The sequence below is a fragment of the Bombus huntii genome, chromosome 3, assembly GCF_024542735.1.
Source record: "Bombus huntii isolate Logan2020A chromosome 3, iyBomHunt1.1, whole genome shotgun sequence".
NCBI classification, from domain to species: Eukaryota; Metazoa; Arthropoda; class Insecta; order Hymenoptera; family Apidae; genus Bombus; species Bombus huntii.
This window is the reverse complement of record NC_066240.1, coordinates 20,325,917-20,345,022: the sequence shown is the minus strand read 5'-3', so window position 1 is coordinate 20,345,022 and position 19,106 is coordinate 20,325,917. Positions and strand designations below refer to the sequence as shown.

At 35.9% G+C, this 19,106-nt stretch overlaps 1 protein-coding gene and 1 long non-coding RNA gene across 16 annotated transcripts in view; one reads left to right on the top strand and one right to left on the bottom strand.

Moving 5' to 3' along the window:
• Positions 1-3,859: 3,859 nt before the first annotated feature.
• LOC126863418 (synaptogenesis protein syg-2-like) overlaps positions 3,860-19,106 on the bottom strand; it is a 95,767-nt gene continuing 80,520 nt past the window's right edge. For 13 of the 15 annotated variants that reach the window (XM_050613544.1, XM_050613543.1, XM_050613541.1 and 10 more), the window contains 10 exons: positions 16,807-16,961; positions 15,243-15,387; positions 14,995-15,125; positions 14,584-14,743; positions 14,067-14,366; positions 10,730-11,029; positions 9,900-10,124; positions 9,091-9,251; positions 7,586-7,648; positions 3,860-6,717 (listed from right to left, as the gene is read on the bottom strand). In XM_050613544.1, coding sequence (XP_050469501.1) covers positions 6,346-6,717; positions 7,586-7,648; positions 9,091-9,251; positions 9,900-10,124; positions 10,730-11,029; positions 14,067-14,366; positions 14,584-14,743; positions 14,995-15,125; positions 15,243-15,387; positions 16,807-16,961 — 2,012 coding nt within the window. In that variant the 3' untranslated portion in view covers positions 3,860-6,345. The remainder of the gene's footprint in view (positions 6,718-7,585; positions 7,649-9,090; positions 9,252-9,899; positions 10,125-10,729; positions 11,030-14,066; positions 14,367-14,583; positions 14,744-14,994; positions 15,126-15,242; positions 15,388-16,806; positions 16,962-19,106) is intronic. The other 2 variants (XM_050613547.1, XM_050613555.1) reach the window with 1 other exon arrangement.
• On the top strand, positions 12,500-14,060 carry LOC126863437 (uncharacterized). Its single transcript, XR_007688860.1, has 3 exons — positions 12,500-12,914; positions 13,003-13,589; positions 13,738-14,060. It is a non-coding gene; the product is annotated as an uncharacterized LOC126863437 (long non-coding RNA).

The window sequence follows — 19,106 nt, the reverse complement described above, 5'->3', positions numbered from 1 at the left end:
TATGCTCAGATTTTTAACATCGTCGGATAACTATCTTTTTCGTAAAATAGTTTGTACAACTGTGAACTCGTACTGTTTTAAAAATCTTTAGGTAATTAATCATTACAGGAGTGAACTTGTCGGGGATTTTGAGGGTGTGAATTTTCGTAGAAAGGTATAAAATGATTCGATCTACTGTAGCTTGTCTTTTTTTTAATAAAAATTTATTTCATGTTATTCCTGGCAAATCACATTAATCACATTAATAACTACGATACACGTTCAGTATGGACTCCAGCTTGCTGCGATTAGACCATTGAGAAATTAAACGAAAGACGGAGATAGAGTAATGATCATTCTCGAATCTGGCGAAAGTCTAACGCATCTTTACCTTCACCTCAAATTGACTAGTTTCCATTCTCAATCTAAGACGAGTATCGCAGAGAGGTTCGAAAAATGATTTTTCGTTGGAAAGTCAGATTTTATTCAATTTTCATTTCTCTAATCTCTACGGAGACTTTCGTTCTTTCGGAATTTTCTTCTTATTTAACGAGTGCCTTGACGAAGGATTTCTACAGTACCGGCCATAATAGAGACTCGTTTGAAACAGTTTGTCGCCAGAAAGCAAACATCGTTGGGCTTTTGCACGCTTAGACTTGATATGACAAATTTTAGCTTATTTTTTTGTAATAGTAAATTACAGATGCTTGGATAGATCTCTTTTTCAATCGAAGAGATCTTAACAAAAGGACGATAACAGTTTGTACTTTAATGTCTCGATGAAAGAAAGTTTATATTTTAACGTTTCAATATTTGAATGATGCAATAGTATAATATTTTAATAAGAAGGGAGAAATGGTACGTCCGTATACGATTTTATATTTTTAATCGGCAAAAATGAAGTTGGAAGGGTAGAAAAGCTATTGGAAAGAATTTGGATATCATCGAAGCATCTGCGGGTCGATCTTAATTCGATCTATCGAACGATGACCCGCGGTAGGTTCGATCGTAACGTCGATTAACATTTATGAACGGCTGGACCCGCTAACAACATCAAAATACAATTTCTTTTGCCAAGAGAAAACATTGAATTATAGGCTCGCCCTAACAACTCAAGATCAACTTCAATTGACGATTAATTAGACTCTTTGAAAAATTTCATATCCCTCACGATCACGACAGACATTGCGCGCGACGATTAATTCGTTTCAAAGTTTTTCTTTATACAGAACCAAACCCGCGACCGATGAATGCACGGTAGGAAACGGTAACAAGGAAGGCTCGCCGCAGGAAATTCCCGACTCTGAACCCGCGAGCAAGGAGGTTGGAGCGGAGGAAGCGATGGAAGCCATGCACTTAGGGGATTAAGAAGATGCGCATCCTCCAGACCAATCTGGGACGGTCAAGGCGGGCATAAGACCTGCTCTTTCAACCCATCCTGGAGAGCACAATGGCCCTAGCGGTGGTGGCCGAGCCATACAGAGTCCTGGACGCTCCGGACTGGGCCGGAGATACGGATGGCTGTCACCTGGACATCAGCGCCGGGGGCGTCCGCCCACGAGGATCCACTGGAACGCGGCAACGGATACGTAGCGGTCGAATGGGCAAGAATGGTGGTAGTGGACGTGCATGTGTCGCCCAACAGCGGATCGATTATTAATTTAATTTTCATGGAAATTTAGTAACGTTTAATTTATCTTAACTCAGACAGCCGTGTATAAACGATTCTATCATTCTTTTTATTCGAACATGGGTAACATTTGATATACGATTTGTATTTAATATTAAATATTTGTCGGAGATGAAAGAACACCGGAGCCTTTGGAATTTTGGATAATCCCGCAACATTGTAACCTAGAGTCTACTATAGCTGTAATTAAACAATTATAGTTATTCAATCCGATTATGATTGTTCGAGAGTTGTGATAGTGAGTTTGGGCTCGAGGCGACAGCCAGTCGCCGAACGTAGCCGCGGTCACGGGATGAACGTTTTGTCTAACAAAGGCATGGAGTAATTCTATAGCTCTCCTTAAACAGGAAACAGTTGTAACACTCGACAGTAAACATTCCAACGGTCTCTGTCCCGTAGCTCGCCATACGCAGAAACTATTCTTCGAGTAAGATGATTGCCAGATGTCGATGCGTCTCCGCAGTACATGTTCAGCTAGCCCGAGGACCCGTTATAAATCTTAAGATTTAGCTAACTAAAGTCCTTCAAACAGACAAACAGTCTTTGTCCCAACTACGGGAAAATAGGGGATACCTATTTTTCAACGAGCGACGTCTCCCACTAGCAACTTTCCCTCGTCTAGCATCTTTTTCTAACCACTGATTGGCAGCAACGCCAATTTCCCTTACTTTCTGAACGAAGGCTTTTCTCGACGAATCCGATGATTTCGTGTCCTTAGACACACCCCATTATAGTTTTCCTCTGTGGCATCATCGGGACGGGAAAGGCATTCTCTCTCGCGATCTCATCAACGAAAAGAGTAACCCCTTACGACCAGTGAATATTACGCGTCCGACTTAGATTTTGTGAGCACGTTCATCTTTCATCCCGTCGACCGCGGATTCGTTATTGAACCTAGGATCATTGTCCTTAGTTTCTCGAGTACCTAACTACCACGGTTACTTGTCCGGTTCTATAATAATCGTATTTGCACTAGTCAATGTCTTCTCTATTGCATAGCGATAACGTGTAATCCAAACGAAGATTCGTTTCACGCCCCTAACTCTAATTCTAATGTAAACCCGACACATATATTCTGGTCATATTACACTTTTACAATATACCTTTACGTTTTTTTATGATACATATTATCTATCATCATACTAGCAGTGCTACATCAAATTTATATATTGATTGGAACTAAAATCAACTAATACTATGTATATTAAACGGTGCGGTAACTCGGTTCGGAATACAGGCAACCTCACCAATTTCCATGACCTTGAAATACATTCTCAAAGCAAACATTCCTATACAGACATACATATATGTGTGTATAACCGCCTCTATGCTTTAGTTGCCAAGATATTTGCAAAAAATCTTCAATTACGTTTACTTTAAGATTATGCTTTATTCTAGATAGTCGCATTTTTATACAACCCAACCTAAACTTAGCTCATCGATGAGATAATCGTTTTTAACATTGGACAAATAAAAAAGAAAAACTGATGGATTAGAATAGCATCGGGCAGCGAATGGCGGCAAGATAAACGTTAAATAATTTTCGATGCATCGATTGATATGTATGTGTGGCGGATCGGTATCAATAGGCCGCCGACAGGTCGAGGCATCAACGCGGCGCAACACCTCCCGGGCGATCCGCTGGTACCAATCGCCAACACTAGAGGGCTACGATGACAACGAGTCTGTCTAACTCGCTAGCGGTCGAATATACGAGCGATTGATACAAATACCGCACCTAGCGAGACTCCCTCTACGTCTAAGGCAGGGACTACCCGGCATAGCCTTACTGACGAGTCCACCGGTAGTCCCGGGACGAAACGCAAACTCTCTTTTCATCCGCCACATATGGAATGTTGTTTTGATCTTCAACTGGTGAAAGATATACAATATACAAATATACCTACCGTCGTTGTAACATTGTTTACAAAATAAATATTTGTGAAATGATTTATCGAATAACGCCATTTGGTATTAAATGTAAATTGCTTTATAACTTTTGGACCGGAGCCGAACGGCGGTTTACATACATAAGAAAGAGTTGTTCGGAATATTGACCTTGATAGCACATTTCAAGATCATCGCTGAAATTGCCCCTATTTCAAATAGTTATCAACCGTGCACATACGCGTGGACATTAAAAATAATGCCATAAATAATAATGATCGAATATTAAATCATTGTGTGATCCCAGTTTCAATTGATCAGCTTTATTTAATTTTTCAATTGTGATAAAAATTCATTAAAGCCTATTGAACTCTGAAATAATCCAAGTATGTATCAACTCATAAATACTTTTCTGAAATTTATAGCGTAGTAACTATATCGGTATAATAAGTTAAACAAGATATGCGAAGATATATATATATATAGTAATCTCCAACTCATGAACACAACTTTTTTTCATTGTTATTAATGATGGGGAAAAAGATGATGATGTAGGTTGCATTTGATTCGAGGCTCTTACGTTGACTTTCCTTAAAATATGTTGTTCACATTAGTCGACAAAGAAATGATGATCTCCTTTGACTCACACACTACATCATAGTTTAACTTGGCAGCATACAGCATAGCTTAACTAAGCATCTCGCTTATGGTTAACATATACAAGAAGCGAGCTTTCTGTGACGAGCGATATGCGCGAAGATAAAAGTACTGTGAGTCACAAGAGGACGAGCTACGACTAACTTGTACGAATACTCTCTTTCGATGTTGCCCTCTCCGATATTCTCTACTCGTTCACTCTTGACCCGCTCCGGATTAAAACCTATGCAGTCCACTTTGAATGTCCTCCTTCAGCCTAATAAGGCTCACACGACGACGACTTGGATCCAGTACACCCAACTTCTTTCTTAGCAGTAAGTTGAGAACGAGGCCGTTCTTGAATCGTTCGTTGACTAGCAGTGCTACTACGTGAAAGGTATCTCGTCGATTAAGGCAATTTCTCATGTCGTGACAGTATATATGTACACATGTACATGGGAGTTCTCTCTCTCTCTCTCTCTCTCTCTCTCTGTCTCTCTCTCTCTCTCTATCTCTCTCCGCTCTAGTCATGGATCTATAAAGGCTCCGAATTTTCAAATTAACTAGAGAAAGAATGACAAATGTCAAGCGAGATTGTTTGTATGTGTTTGTTGTTTTTTATTCCTTTCCGACTGACAGCAATCTTTCCTGTTGCGAATATCACTTGTTACAAGAAATTCGCTAATCCTAGAAGAGTAATCCTGACACAACCTTGTGTAGCTTAACCTCCGTTATATGTATATTAACTATAAGGGGTAAACCGCGAAAATTTATGAATCAATGGAGATTTATATTTCCTGCGCACCGTCGTATTTTATCCGGCCGACGCGATTAAGAAAAGAGAACGAAACAAAATACACGAAACATTCGGTAATTGCAAAAAAATCGAGTGTTGCAATTCTGCAAAGGCAGAAACGATTCTCGATTCTCGAAACTGAGATTTAAGATGTGCCGAACGTAGAAAAAGGACAACGTGAGTGAAAAAGGAAGAGGGACGTTCGGCAAACGTTAAAGGCTGGAGACAAGCTGATACGTTTAACTTAAAAATCAACCTTTCTTATTTTTGATTTGTGATAAATGAAACATGTTTATCAACAACATGTTTCCTACATTTTTATGATTAAAACGACACCAAATACGATATACCCAACCTCCCATCCCGTAACAAGGATGACGACTGTGCAATTACGAAGAGAATATTCTTATGCAATTATCGAATGTTTCCTGTATATTTATTGATGACAAAAAATATATTTCTTACATTGCCAGAATTGACAATTCTCACACTGTTATTCGTATCATTTTGTGTAACACCATGAGTTTTTATCATCATACGATGGTGAAAGGTAAATCAGCATTTTATGGATAAAAAGTAGTCATAGAAATTTCCATATCACCCGAATGAATATCATTATCAGTTATACAAAATATTATAGTTTAATACGCTAAACACAATGCTAAGTACTTACATATCGTAAGTAATTCGAAAAATATGGAGGTTGGGTGAAAAAATGGTAATTAATATCTTAATGCATGAAATGCGTATTGATGTAATGTATATTGATTTTAGCGAAAAATTGAGAACCGATATAACCACTGATCTTCCGCATTTCGATCAATTGGTACGAGTTATAACACGAGTAACGAAAAGCGTATAGCTTCGTGAACTTGTAATGTCCATCTAGTATTAAAAACAGATCTTTAAATCATACAACCGCGAATATTTTTGCATTTCAAGTAACGGGCGAAACAATTTAGTTGCTTACAATAAACGGAGCACCCTGTACATGGAAGGTTACATAATATTTAAATCAGTCTTAGTGACCAAATTTAAACTTAACTTATTAGTGTCTTTGAACAATTCGTAGATTAACATTAATATCACGCTTTTATTTTTAATATACCAAGAGGACACGTTGTTCCTTTGTATTCTTTCGCTACCGTACTAATATTTGACAATTAATGATTGATTAGTCCACCTGACGTTAATTCTGTTAACTACTTTACACACTTGTCGCATATCAAATATCATATATGTATGTATGTACGTTTCGTTATAGGACAAATGGTTGTAGAACCACATTTAAGAACTAGACGCGCACAACAGATCAAACGTAGTATTCGTTGATATTCAGCGCGTCAAAATCGCATCCCTATACACAACTTTCCTGGGTTGATATTAACGGTGTACGTACAGTAACAATTTCTCTTGTGGGGTGTTTGTTATTCATCGTTGAAACATTACAGTCCCGAAATGTATTTCTTGTCGACAGAGATGCCAATGTGAACGGCGAAGTAGATGATGGATCGATTTTTAATGGTCTTGCATTGTGATCTATGCAAGCATAAATCGTAGCTTCTCTCGTACACGGTTTACCACCTACGATCACCCCACTACCATAACCGTCGAGTGTACTTAAACTGCCGATTCCACTTGCACCAGTCAACGTTGTATCGCTTACTAACGTTGATAATGCTGATGGACGTGTCAAACATAATTCGGCGTACGTTACCTCGTCTGATAACTGAAAAGGATTGAAAAAACATTACATTATTACTTGTAGAATAAATCACATTATGCAATAAAACTATACAGTAAATAAATTTACAAATTTGCGCAATAAATGAATATACAAATTTGCATGTGTACATACATAAACGTGAGAATGTACATTACTTATATGATGGGCGTAACACGAAGAGCTTACGTATTTTTATTGTTATTAAGTCAGTCCTGATCTTTTTATATTTATTCTCATTTATAAGAATTACGTCTATATATTTATCGTAACGCTTATCTACGTACTATGCAGAGTTGGAAAGAAAACCAGCGAAACAAAGTATCAGTACGAGAAGAGATACTATGCTCGCTCCGCTCATCAAGCGATTAATAAATGTAACTATTTCGGCCAATGCACCGTACATGAAAGCTGTAGCCGAAAATACGTATGAGATTGGACTGGGTCTGATTCCATTGCGATCATTCGCGTTCGCATTCGTTCCGCTTCTTTTCTTTCCAACTTGGATTAGGCGCAATGCTCTGAAAATATGTACTATTTTCTCAAACTTTTCAACATCATTTCCAGTTTTTTGCACTAAAAATCAGCAGAAACATGTGAATTTTTATTAAATCTTTTTATCGAATTAATTTTTTCCCGAAGTTGTTCACACAGCTGAATTCTGCTGTTTAAGAACAAATTGGCTGTTACTTTAAACTGTTTTTCTAAAAGTAATGGCTTCCAAAACATTCTGTGAAATATGTTTCCAAGCCCCGAGCTTTGGGGCTTTGTCTTCACCTCTTCGACATAAATTTCGGCCCGTAAAACAAATACATGTCAAATATTTTTTCGAGAACAACATCGTTCGTAAGTTTCATTAAAATCGGTGATTTACATTTGGAGATGATTCCTTGTTGGTCGACCTGGCGCTACAAGATGGGATAGTTTGTATGATTCTCTGAAACAAATTTCAAGTATCAAGACAATATGTTCTCGGTTATTCAAAGCTTTGAACATTAATAATATGCTCGATGAAAATGCTTATAAATACTTAGAGTAGCAGAGCATTTGACTCGTACAGAACCTATTTTAAAAGGCAAAATTTACGCTTACTTCAAGAGAAAGGTATCCGTTATAAAATAATGGTATTATTTTACAATGTCTTATCGTTTCACGATATGGTTTCTTGAAAAAAGATTTGATAATCTTTCTTTCATTCGACTACTATTGAAGCGAAAAAGCTATAGCTTTCGTGTATCATTATATTTTGTGTGTTCACGTTTCAGAAATTTCCGTTTACCTTTTGTTGGTACGTCTCATCACAAATAGCTTTTCAATGCAATAAAAAACAATGATTTAGTCTGGACAATTACATAATAAGCGACTAATATCCAACTTCTTCAATCGATTAAACCAATCGCAATTTTGAAAAATTAATTTCTTCTAATCATAAGCATTAATCAAATTAAAAACTTTAAGCGACCAATATCTAACATTCGCTCGTTCTGTGTGAACGTCAATTTTTTGTTTTTTATTTATGTATCTAAATATAAGTCAGACGGTGTCTTGACATACAGCGATAGTAATTCCTTTCAATAAATAACATTCTAACTGAAAAAAACAACAACAAATAATTGTTAAATAACTTTTTACAGCAAAGAAACAGTTATAATTTAAAACTTTCACGTTTTTTTTTTTAGTTTGGCGGTATACGTGTCCCTTCCTCTTTCCACTTTGCCGCATATTTAGGATTAGAATTAACCCAGTACTGGCCGGGCCATATTTAAAGCAAAAATTATATTTCTTCAGATAAATGTTATCAATATCATGGCAATATGTACGTATAGTTATTATTATTAGATAATTATTAGAATGTGTTAAATAATAGTTATCAGTGTCTAATTTAATTTTTCGTCACAGAGCAAATTTCGAAAATTCTAACAAAAATAATTAAAAGTTAGTTATTTCAAATATTATATAATAAGAGCTATTTGTCCTATGGTTTGAACAGCTTTATATTGACACCACTGTTATTCGCAAATTTATTTTATTTTTACTTTCAGTTATACAAAATTAGTACTATGTACATATGTATTTCCTTTTCATATTATTCTTCTGATATAAATACAATAAGTAAGTATCTGTGTGCAAATATTGGTAGTAGAAACAAAAGTTTTCATTTAAAACTGCTCTTTATGCAATAATGTTTGTATACACGTTTTGATTTGTCTTTTCATAGAGAACAACGTTCTCTTCAGTTACTGTAAATACAATTATCTGTCAAAACAAAACAAAAAAAAAAAAAAGAAGAAAAATAAAAGAAAACCCGAAAGAAAAGGCAGTTTACTTTCTATTGAAGAAAGCAAACCAAATTGAAGTACTAGAACCAACGTAACTCACCGATAATGCCGGATAATTATTATACTCGTGTGGATACGATGACAATCCTTGTAGGTGAGTCACTTGTTGTATAGAAAGCGAAGTCGCCGTAAGTCCATCCGGTGTATTTTGCGTGGCTAACGGAGTGCCAGATATTGATCCCGTCAATTGGTAATCAGAACCTTCAAATTTATTATTATTATTGTTATTATTATTACTTGCTTGCTTATGAGAACTTTTAAAACTTGAAGGCCCCTATTGGCACTATTAATCAGTCGCCGGCAACCAAAAACCAAGCGACAAAACGCACAGACCGAGCTCGGAGACTCGAAAGTTCTGAATATCGTAGAGAACGTCGACGGAATGGATGTCGGAGAAACTGTTCCAATTATAAAGTTACTCCCAACGAAGGAAAAAAAAGAAGAGAGAAAAGAGAAAGAAAAAGGAAATATATTGGATGCATCCATTCTTGCAAAGATACCATACGAAAGTTGCGAACGTCCGCAACATTTGTTAAAAAGCACTAGTATCTACTGATTACAGATCAGCGAACCGCGTTTGCGTCGCTCGTGTTTCCGTGCTCGCTGGGGACTCACTGGTTGCCGCGACCAAATGCGTGTGATCATATATTGCATATGCTCATATACTCCAATGAATCCAATGGGGTCGCTGGTGACTGGCACTGGTCGACAGTGCGTATTGGTCCTTGATAAATAAAAAAAAAAAAAGAAAAAAGAAACACTTGCAACAACAGAGATGTGCATGCCACATTCTATTCCCCATAAGCTGATAAGTTTTACATAATATAATGTAGATTCTAGTATACATACCTTTATTTATTGGTACAACATCTGGATTTCTATCTTCCGTATCATACAAATCTTCGGAACTGGGTGCAGTACTTTTCTTTAACGGTAAATCACTTGGTCTTTGAGTTCTTCGCTCATTTCTAATTTTCATAGCTATTAGAATAGTAATAGTAACAAAAAGCAATGCAGTTACTACTCCAATCAATCCTCCTAATAATGGGGAAATTTCGAATGGTACTGGTATTCCTGCGAACAAAATATATGCATCAATGTAATTGTGTCAAAACGACAATTTGTACGTCATTTGAAAATTGGAATATACCATACTTGCAATGCATAATAACAGGAAATTTAAAATAATACGAAAGCTATAATTCAAGTATGATGATTTGCATACTAACAAGTTACGATATGCAGGAAAAGGCAAAAGAAAATATTGCTAACTTTTATATATACATTCGGTATAGTAGATTGAAATAGATATGAAGATCAGAACCAATGAAAGGGAACTGGAAAGGGCAAATGAAAATGTTATCTTTCATGTCGAACATGTTTAAACATTAACAATTTGCGATTTAATATCGACGTACTACGAAAGGTTTAAACTATTGTCCCGCATACAAATAACAGTAACTTGTTGTACACAATGCTAATCGAAGACCATTTACTTATCTGAAGCGAGCAAATATCGAAATTACACTTCAAACGGAAACAGCAGAAGACCAGTTTGATGCAATATATTTTCGAAATAAATGCAACGTGATCTAAAAGTCAATTATGTATCTATCGGAGAAATTGAATAGTACAGGATCAGGATAATACCAGTATTGACAGTATATAACATTACTTACCAGTTTGTTTCTCAGCAATCTTTAATGTAAATCCTTCCAACAAAGTGGGTTCGCTTCTTCCTTTCGCATTTACGGCATATAAAACCATGTTAAGGATTTTGCCAGATTGTAATCCGTGAACGGTAAAAACAGCGTTTTCTTCGGATGTAATATTTGCTTGCAGTACTCCTGTATGCTGATCAAAGACTTCAAGAAGAAAGTGCTGCGGTTGACCACCGTCGAAACCAACGCAACACTCCACCGAGAGTGAATCGGTTGTTTGATTAGATAGCGTGCAATTGTACAGAGATTCAGGTTTTCCTGTGTATAAACATAAACAAAAACGATAGATTGTGTAATGATTTAAAAATGAGAAAGAATGCATCGATATAATATATCCGCAAGGGATTGAACACATATAAATCTGGGGGGGGGGGGGGGGGGTATAGGACATGTTCATTACAGAGTTACCATATTGTTGATAGCTCCATCTTTAAATTTATTAAATATAGGAATAAGCCTTTTTATAGCTTATTTACTGTTGTTATTCTCTGTTGATGTTCTCGAAAATGATCAATAGGACATTATTATTAATTACTTAAAATGGTAGGAAAAGAGGTTCTCTGCAGATATTTTCATATTCGAGACGTTGAGGCAATTTAGGAGGAACGCAAAACGTACCGACCTCTCTTAAAATTATTAAATCGAGGTTATCGTCGTACTCGTCAACAAACTCAGGATTCCGACACTCGAGGCGATGCCGCATAGCCCTAGTTTTAGACGTTTATTATGGGATGATTATTTGCTTGCGCGTTCTCGCATTTCTTATACCTTATCTGTGGAATATGCAGAAACTAATCTTTTTCCAGTTTCATAAAAGATTAAAAACTATACTTGGCATTTATTAAAGCTTTAGCGAACCTTTGAAAACTTTCAAGAATCAACGCAAGAATCTTCACGTATCAGTTCATTCAACTTTTAGTTGTTAACCGAATAATTTACAAGTATACCGTAAGAAATTGTGCAAAGAGACGAAAGAGAAAAAGAAGAAGAAGAAGGAGAAGGAGAAGAAGGAGGAGGAGAAGGAGAGGAAGAAATGACCTGTAAAAAAGGAGAAGTATAGAAGAGACCATAAGCACCTAACCAAGATCAACAACAGAAGTGTTTGAGATTGTTGTGATGACAGTGATGGAAACGATAAGGAAAATTAGAGGAACGGGAAAATAGTCAGCGATGCTGAGATCCTGCGTAAGATGTGCATTGTGCATACATTATACTGGTATAATAGTGCAATTATGATGTTGAAGAGTAGAAGAGATGGGATCAGTATGGGAACAAGATGGCGAAAAATGGACAAATAGTATAGCAATCGACGTGATTTGAAATACAATCATCGTCGAAAGGTTCATATCAGAACGTTGTTCATCATATTAATCCTTGCTTAAATATCCGATGCTTACAAATATACTATCTGATCTGATATTATTGCTCCTGGGCCGAAAAATATGGCTGTACTACCAGAGAAAATGCAGCACAGATAAGCTATCATTAAATTTATAGTGATATATTTATAATTCTCTAGATTTAACGGATGGCGTATAAATATTACCTTGTAATAGTGTGGGGCCGAGGCCTCCATACCCGTCAAAAGGAGCAATAACAACGAGGAATTAGCGAGGGCGCTTTGGCAAAGTTTATTAAGGTGCGGCTGGCCAATCACAGGATACAAGTGTTGCGGATTTGATTCCCGTTGCCGGAGCCCTCATTTTTCCTCGGCTCCTACAATAGTACAATATAGTGTCGCAAAATCGACTTTGACAGTATATCACTTCTAAATTATCAAGTTAATTAGTGAAATGGGAACGATGAAATAACAACACAATGATAAAACAAAAATATTCATAGATCACACACTAAAAACTGATCCAAAATAGATGCCACATGATATCGTTTCATATAGCAGAGTGTGTCAAACTAGATCCGAAGATCAACGTAAATCAATAGCTGAACCCTAGTTGTCTGCATCGTATAATGCCATTGAATGACATCGCGTATGGTTCAGCTACCGATGTACGACGACACCACACACACACACACACACGCGCGCGCGCGCGCGAGCGCGCACAGAGACAACTAATAGTTCCAGAGGTGGTTGCACCCCAATTTTATGATTTATCACATTTTACAGAATTATAATACTTCATATGTAAGAATGCTGCAAACGTAGTAACACACAGCATACGCATGAAAATTTTCTATTTCGTCTGAGGATACTTCTTATGAGAGTATTCCAGGTTCATTACGCTTACATCTTATACAATGTATCTCGTAACTGAAGATACAACCGAAGAGAAGATGATATTATATGAGAAGATAAATTGAGAACATGCAACAAGGTTTTTCCACTCAGAGGTATGTTTTTAAGAAAATTAACTTCAAATATTTGATTGATAAGTGTATATCAATGTGGACTTTATCTCGTATCTAACCTTCACTCTCACTTCGAAATCGTATGTTTCATTCACAAAAGTGAAGGCATGATTTAACATTTTACAAGAGTAAGAACTTCCGAAATTACTCTAACCACGCAGAGAAACTAACTCTCTCTTGCGATAAATTCAAAACATAGCGATATATAAGTGTGTACATGTATCTGCATTTTGTAGATATACTATCATTTCACCGTTCCCATTTCGCGCATTATTCTGATAAAGGAAACGAATTTTTGCGTCTATATATTATACAATTATAAGAAATATTTATATGCCATTCGTTAAATTTGGACAATCAACACATCACTGAATGATACGCAATGATGAAAATACATATAGGATAAATGGATACCGGTCTTTAATGACGGCTCAGCTTAATTTGCATGCGGGTAATGTAATTAGATTTTAATATAACGTTAAATTGCGTATAAGTTTCAAATATAAACCTTAACCGATCATTTTATATCTAAACGTTTTTCACTTCTTTGATGTCTAAAAACAATTCTCTAAATATTAACATCCATTTCTTTTTTCCAGATATACAGCATACAATAACGATTGGGTAGAAATAGGAGTAAGAACATGATTCGTGATATTTTTCGTGCAATTGATTTGTCAAACGTCAATAAAGCTTTATTGAGTACAGAATCCATGACAAAGAAAAATGTAGGTACCTCCACTTCTAATATATGCATGTATATGTTTTATATATACATTTATACATTTATACATAAGATCTCGTTCGAATGGAATATTCAAACTAGTAAAAGTTACAATAGGGTATTCTATGGTTTTCATTTGCTTGAAAAATGAAACAACAACTGTTCTCAATAATTATCTTACAATAATTTATATATGTCACATACCTGCTGGAATGATATGAAATATACAAGCGTTCTTTTGTTGGCCAGCGGTATTACTTGCCCAACAGAACACTGTACCGTAATCCATTTCTGTAATTGGTCGATAAATAAGAATACTTTGACTATGACGTGTAGAATTCTTGTACCGTGCCTGAGGTACATCTACCATTTCTTCCGTATTGTTAAACGTCCAACGGAAACTATCTGGAGATGGGTATGCCTCTACACTGCATGTTACTCGGGCATCTTCGTGACGAGCTACGCCATAAATTCGTTTCTGGTCAGGTAAACAAATAGGTTTGTCTAAAAAATATAAATAAAATGTTGAATTTTCTAGTATTAAGAATATATTCTACAATATTGATCATACAAATGACATTAATCGTTTTATACGTAACAAATACGTATATTTGATATAGGGATATATATATATATTTAATATAATTATATATTATATCTTGTGTAAATAACGTATTCTATATTCTAAAGTGAAAGAGGTTTAGAAGCATCAGAAACTTACACATGATTTTAAGTTCGACAGTATTACTGTAACCATCTCCCTCGACGTTGCTAGCAATACAAGTATAATTGCCTGCTTGAGAACGATTAACTTCCCTCAAAGCCAAGCCATATTGTTGCACTATTACACCATTCTTTGCATTGTTCTGAATAATATTTCCCTGTAACGGTATGGACAAATTGATGGATTAAATCAAACATTAGCCCTATTTATAGCCTTATTATTAGCTTCATTTATATAGTTTAGAATAGACCTATATATATATATATATATATATATATATATATATATATATATATAGACCTATATGTATGTATATATATATATATATATATATATATATATATATATACATACATAAACATGTTATATAACATAATATGTTTACATGTATATTCAACTAAAATTTACATTGTGCCTCCATATAACTTTGTAAGCGCCAGGATTAGCATGAACTTTGCATTCAAAGTATACGTCATCGCCTTCCTCGATATCGTCTGGATTCATATTCGATCCTAACTCCAGATGTAAAATTGGTACAACTGAAAAATAAAAACAGAAGGAGTAAATATTATAAAAGTGAATATCCATAAAAGTATTGAAATTGCAATAGTTTGTATTCTTGAAAAATATTTTATATAAAATAATTTTATACTTACAGAATACATTTAATTTCCATGTGTCTTCGACTATACCTCGTTGAATTTCGAAATTTTCTGCACGGCAAGTGATTACTTTATCGTGATCAAGCAACGTAGGTTTCAATATCAACGTCGAACTTGTCATGTTACCATCTTGAGATACCTTCAATATGAGAAAATAAATACAAATTCATGGAATTATCCCATGGACGCTATTATGCAGTACTATTCTAAGATATATATATATATATATATATATATATATATATAAGGAGAGCGCACGTGTGTGTACAGATGTATGTTTGCGACCGTTGGAACGGCAAGGCAGCGAGGCAAGAGCGAAAACCGTAGCCGAACCGTAGACGAACCGTTTACCGTTGCAGGAAAATGAAGGAAAAAAGGGAAAAGTCAGAGCCGGTTCATCGGCAACGACGCGACAATTTAATTTCGGCAAGAGAGTTCGAACGTATAAGCGTGCGCCTCGTCGTACCGATCAGTACAACACACAGAATTTTGACTCGAAATAAGCAACTCACAATTCCCTCTTCTTTATTTGAAGTCGCCAACAGAGTAAGAGATCCGGGGACGAGTACGAAAGAAAATGTAATTTGTTCGTAAATTTGTATGGTCAAATGAACAGCGAACGCCGGTTGACAAAAGACGAATAGAATACTTATGATGCTTTCTCATAACAGTATTAGGCGATGATCGCGTGTTATATGCCGATCGCTTTATGATCGGCCGCTGTCTCGAGCCTCTTGCTCGTTCTCCGTGTGTTCTCTCGTGTTTCGTTCGAAAAAAAAGTCAAGCCGAATAACATACCTGACTTGTAATAAGCAATTGTCCGGTCCCGGTCGTGCTACTTATTTCGAGGCGACACTGTCTACGTATAAAGTACAAACGGTGGCGGTGAACGGGCAGACCAATGGAATAGAGAATTGAGGTTCAAGAGAGTCGGATTGCTTTCGGAAAAAGTTGTACGTCGAGATTTGTATGCGGAAAATTTAACGACCGTCCGGCGAGAGAAGAATAAGTGAGTCGCGAATACTGATCGTAAGATCTGCAATTGATTGTGTTAATATATGTACTTCCAATTTTAATTTCGTTATAGCTTCGATTTCAAACGCAATCCATGACTTATGTTTGTGCCGTGATTCTTCCTCCTAAACCTACATGTGTATAGTTACATGAGTTTAATTCTTCCAAATATATTCCGAGGATCAATCAAGATTTTATAAAGGCTACACCGATACGTACAATATATGGAAATGTAGAAAAGCGAGCAGCTTTTATCCTCCAAACTTGCAACGTGAATATAATGTAATTACATACCTTAGAAGCATGTATTGTGTACAAAAAAGGTCTTTTTATAGAGGTGTTTAAGATAATTCGTGTTATAGACATGTTTCGATGAAAACATATTTAAAGATTATAACGTTAGAACAGATTACGAAGCTAGACTCTGTAATGCAAATTATTGTATTATTATAATCTGTTTGCTATTATCTATCACTATTTAACAAAATATGAAATCATATATTAGTGAAAATCTTTATAAAGTTAACGATACAAAGCAAGATACCTTTTCCGTGTAATTACTCAGTTTCTTTCCATCCATGTACCACGATAACTTTGCTGGAGGCCTGGATCCAACAGTCATACAGTTTATGTCATATTTTCGTCCAGCGCTAAGGGGTGCGTGCTCATTACTTAATATTGCCACAGACAATGGTTTCACTGAAAAGAATAACAGATTTAATGAAATAGTATATATAGATTTAGTGTATTATATATAGGTCGATAATAATCTATTTGATATACAAGGAACATCGCCTAAGTCTGAAACGCCAATTTTCATGAAACTTTGTAGATTCACAGCCTAGCCGATACGTATTCTTTTTAATTTTTTCTTTCTTTCTTTAATCGGCAATCGTCCACACTTAGTATCAGAAATATATTTTCTACAATATCTCGGAAATGATTAGAGATAGAGAAATTATGAACGAATGAAAGAATTTTGTGCTTTTGAGTGACGAATATGACCGTGATGACTAAATAGACTTTTAAAAAGTCCATTTGTATAAATAATGTTATTATGCGATCGATGTTTCTCTTGCATAGTTCCTTATTTACAACTATTCTTTACAGTAATTTTCTTCAAGTATGTATAGTTCACGATACACGGGTATAAGTAACTATGTAATCCATGTACCGGATATCAATGACAAATATTTTCTTAATTTTCAGCCGTAATACTAGCTTCACACGCCGTAGCTGTTAAATACTCGCAACGTTATATTACGAATTACAGTGTTTTTGTTAACTTTTCTTGACTTTCACTTAAATACATTTGAGTAGACCACACACATACACACACCCGCGCGCCTAAATTTAAAGCACAGAGGAGTCAGAATTTTCTATTTCTTTTTCTTCGTTTTACGTCCTTTTCGATGAAATTGGCAATTGAAGCAAATAAATTTTCTGTCGCATGTGTTTCACGAAACTTGCTATTCTGTTTATACGTACGAAATAAATAAATAAATAATTTCAACAAGGATTCGAGATACATGAACTTGTAATGTATATTATAATTGTTAAAGAAATGGTAAATAAAGACAATTATATATACTATAAAACCGGTACGTACAAAACAAATTAAGTAATTGTTATAGTAAGCTGAAATTCTTTCACGAAACAAGGGATATAAATATAAGAGTTTAATTGAATGGGATTTGTGTGTGTGTGTGTGTGTGTGTGTGTGTGTGTGTGTACGCGCGCGCATATGGACTCTCTCATAGAATGAATGATATCGTGGCGACAATATCGTATGTAATTGAATCGCTATGTTAATTTCTTTTTTACCAATCATTTTCCATTCTAGAAAAATATAACACTGCTATAAGTTAGTTTGAGATTGTATTATCGAAGATCTAAATCCATAGTGAATAAAATAGTACAAAAATAAACAACAATTACAATTACAATATTAATTATGATGAATATGTACTACAATTAGTAAATATACATTATGTATATATATATATATATATATATATATATATATATATGTCGGAGATGAAAGAACACCGGAGTCTGTAATTGAACAATTGTAGTTATTCAATCCGATTGTAATTGTTCGAGAGTTGTGATAATGAGCTTGGGCTCGAGGCGACAGTCAGTCGCCGAACGTAGCCGCGGTCACGGGATGAACGCTTTGCCTAGCAAAGGTATGGAGTAATTCTATAGCTCTCCTTAAAGGAAATATTCGTGGCGACACGCGACAGTAAACATTCCAACGGTTTCTGTCCCGTGGCTCGCCACACGCAGACCCTATTCTTCGAGTAAGATGATTGCCAGATGTCGATGCGTCTCCGCAGTACATGTTCGGCTAGCCCGAGGGCCCGTTATAAATCTTAAGGTTTAGTTAACTAAAGTCCTTCAAACAGACAAACAGTCTTTGTCCCAACTACGGGAAGATAGGGGAGACATATTTTTCAACGAGCGGCGTCTCCCACTAGCAACTTTCCCTCGAAGGCGGCTAGCATCTTTTTCTAACCACCGATATGGAGATTGACCAATTAGCAGCAACGTCAATTTCCCTTACTTTCTGAACGAAGGCTTTTCTCGACGAATCCGATGATCTCGTATCCTTAGACACACCCCATTATAGTTTTCCTCTGTGGCATCATCGGGACGGGAAAGGCATTCTCGTTCGCGATCTCACTGATGAAAGGAGTAACCCTGTACGACCAGTGAATATCACGCATCCGACTTAGATTTTGTGAGTACGTTCATCTATCATCCCGTCGACCGCGGATTCGTTATTGAACCTAGGATCATTGTCATTAGTTTCTCGAGTGCCTTACTACCACGGTTACTTGT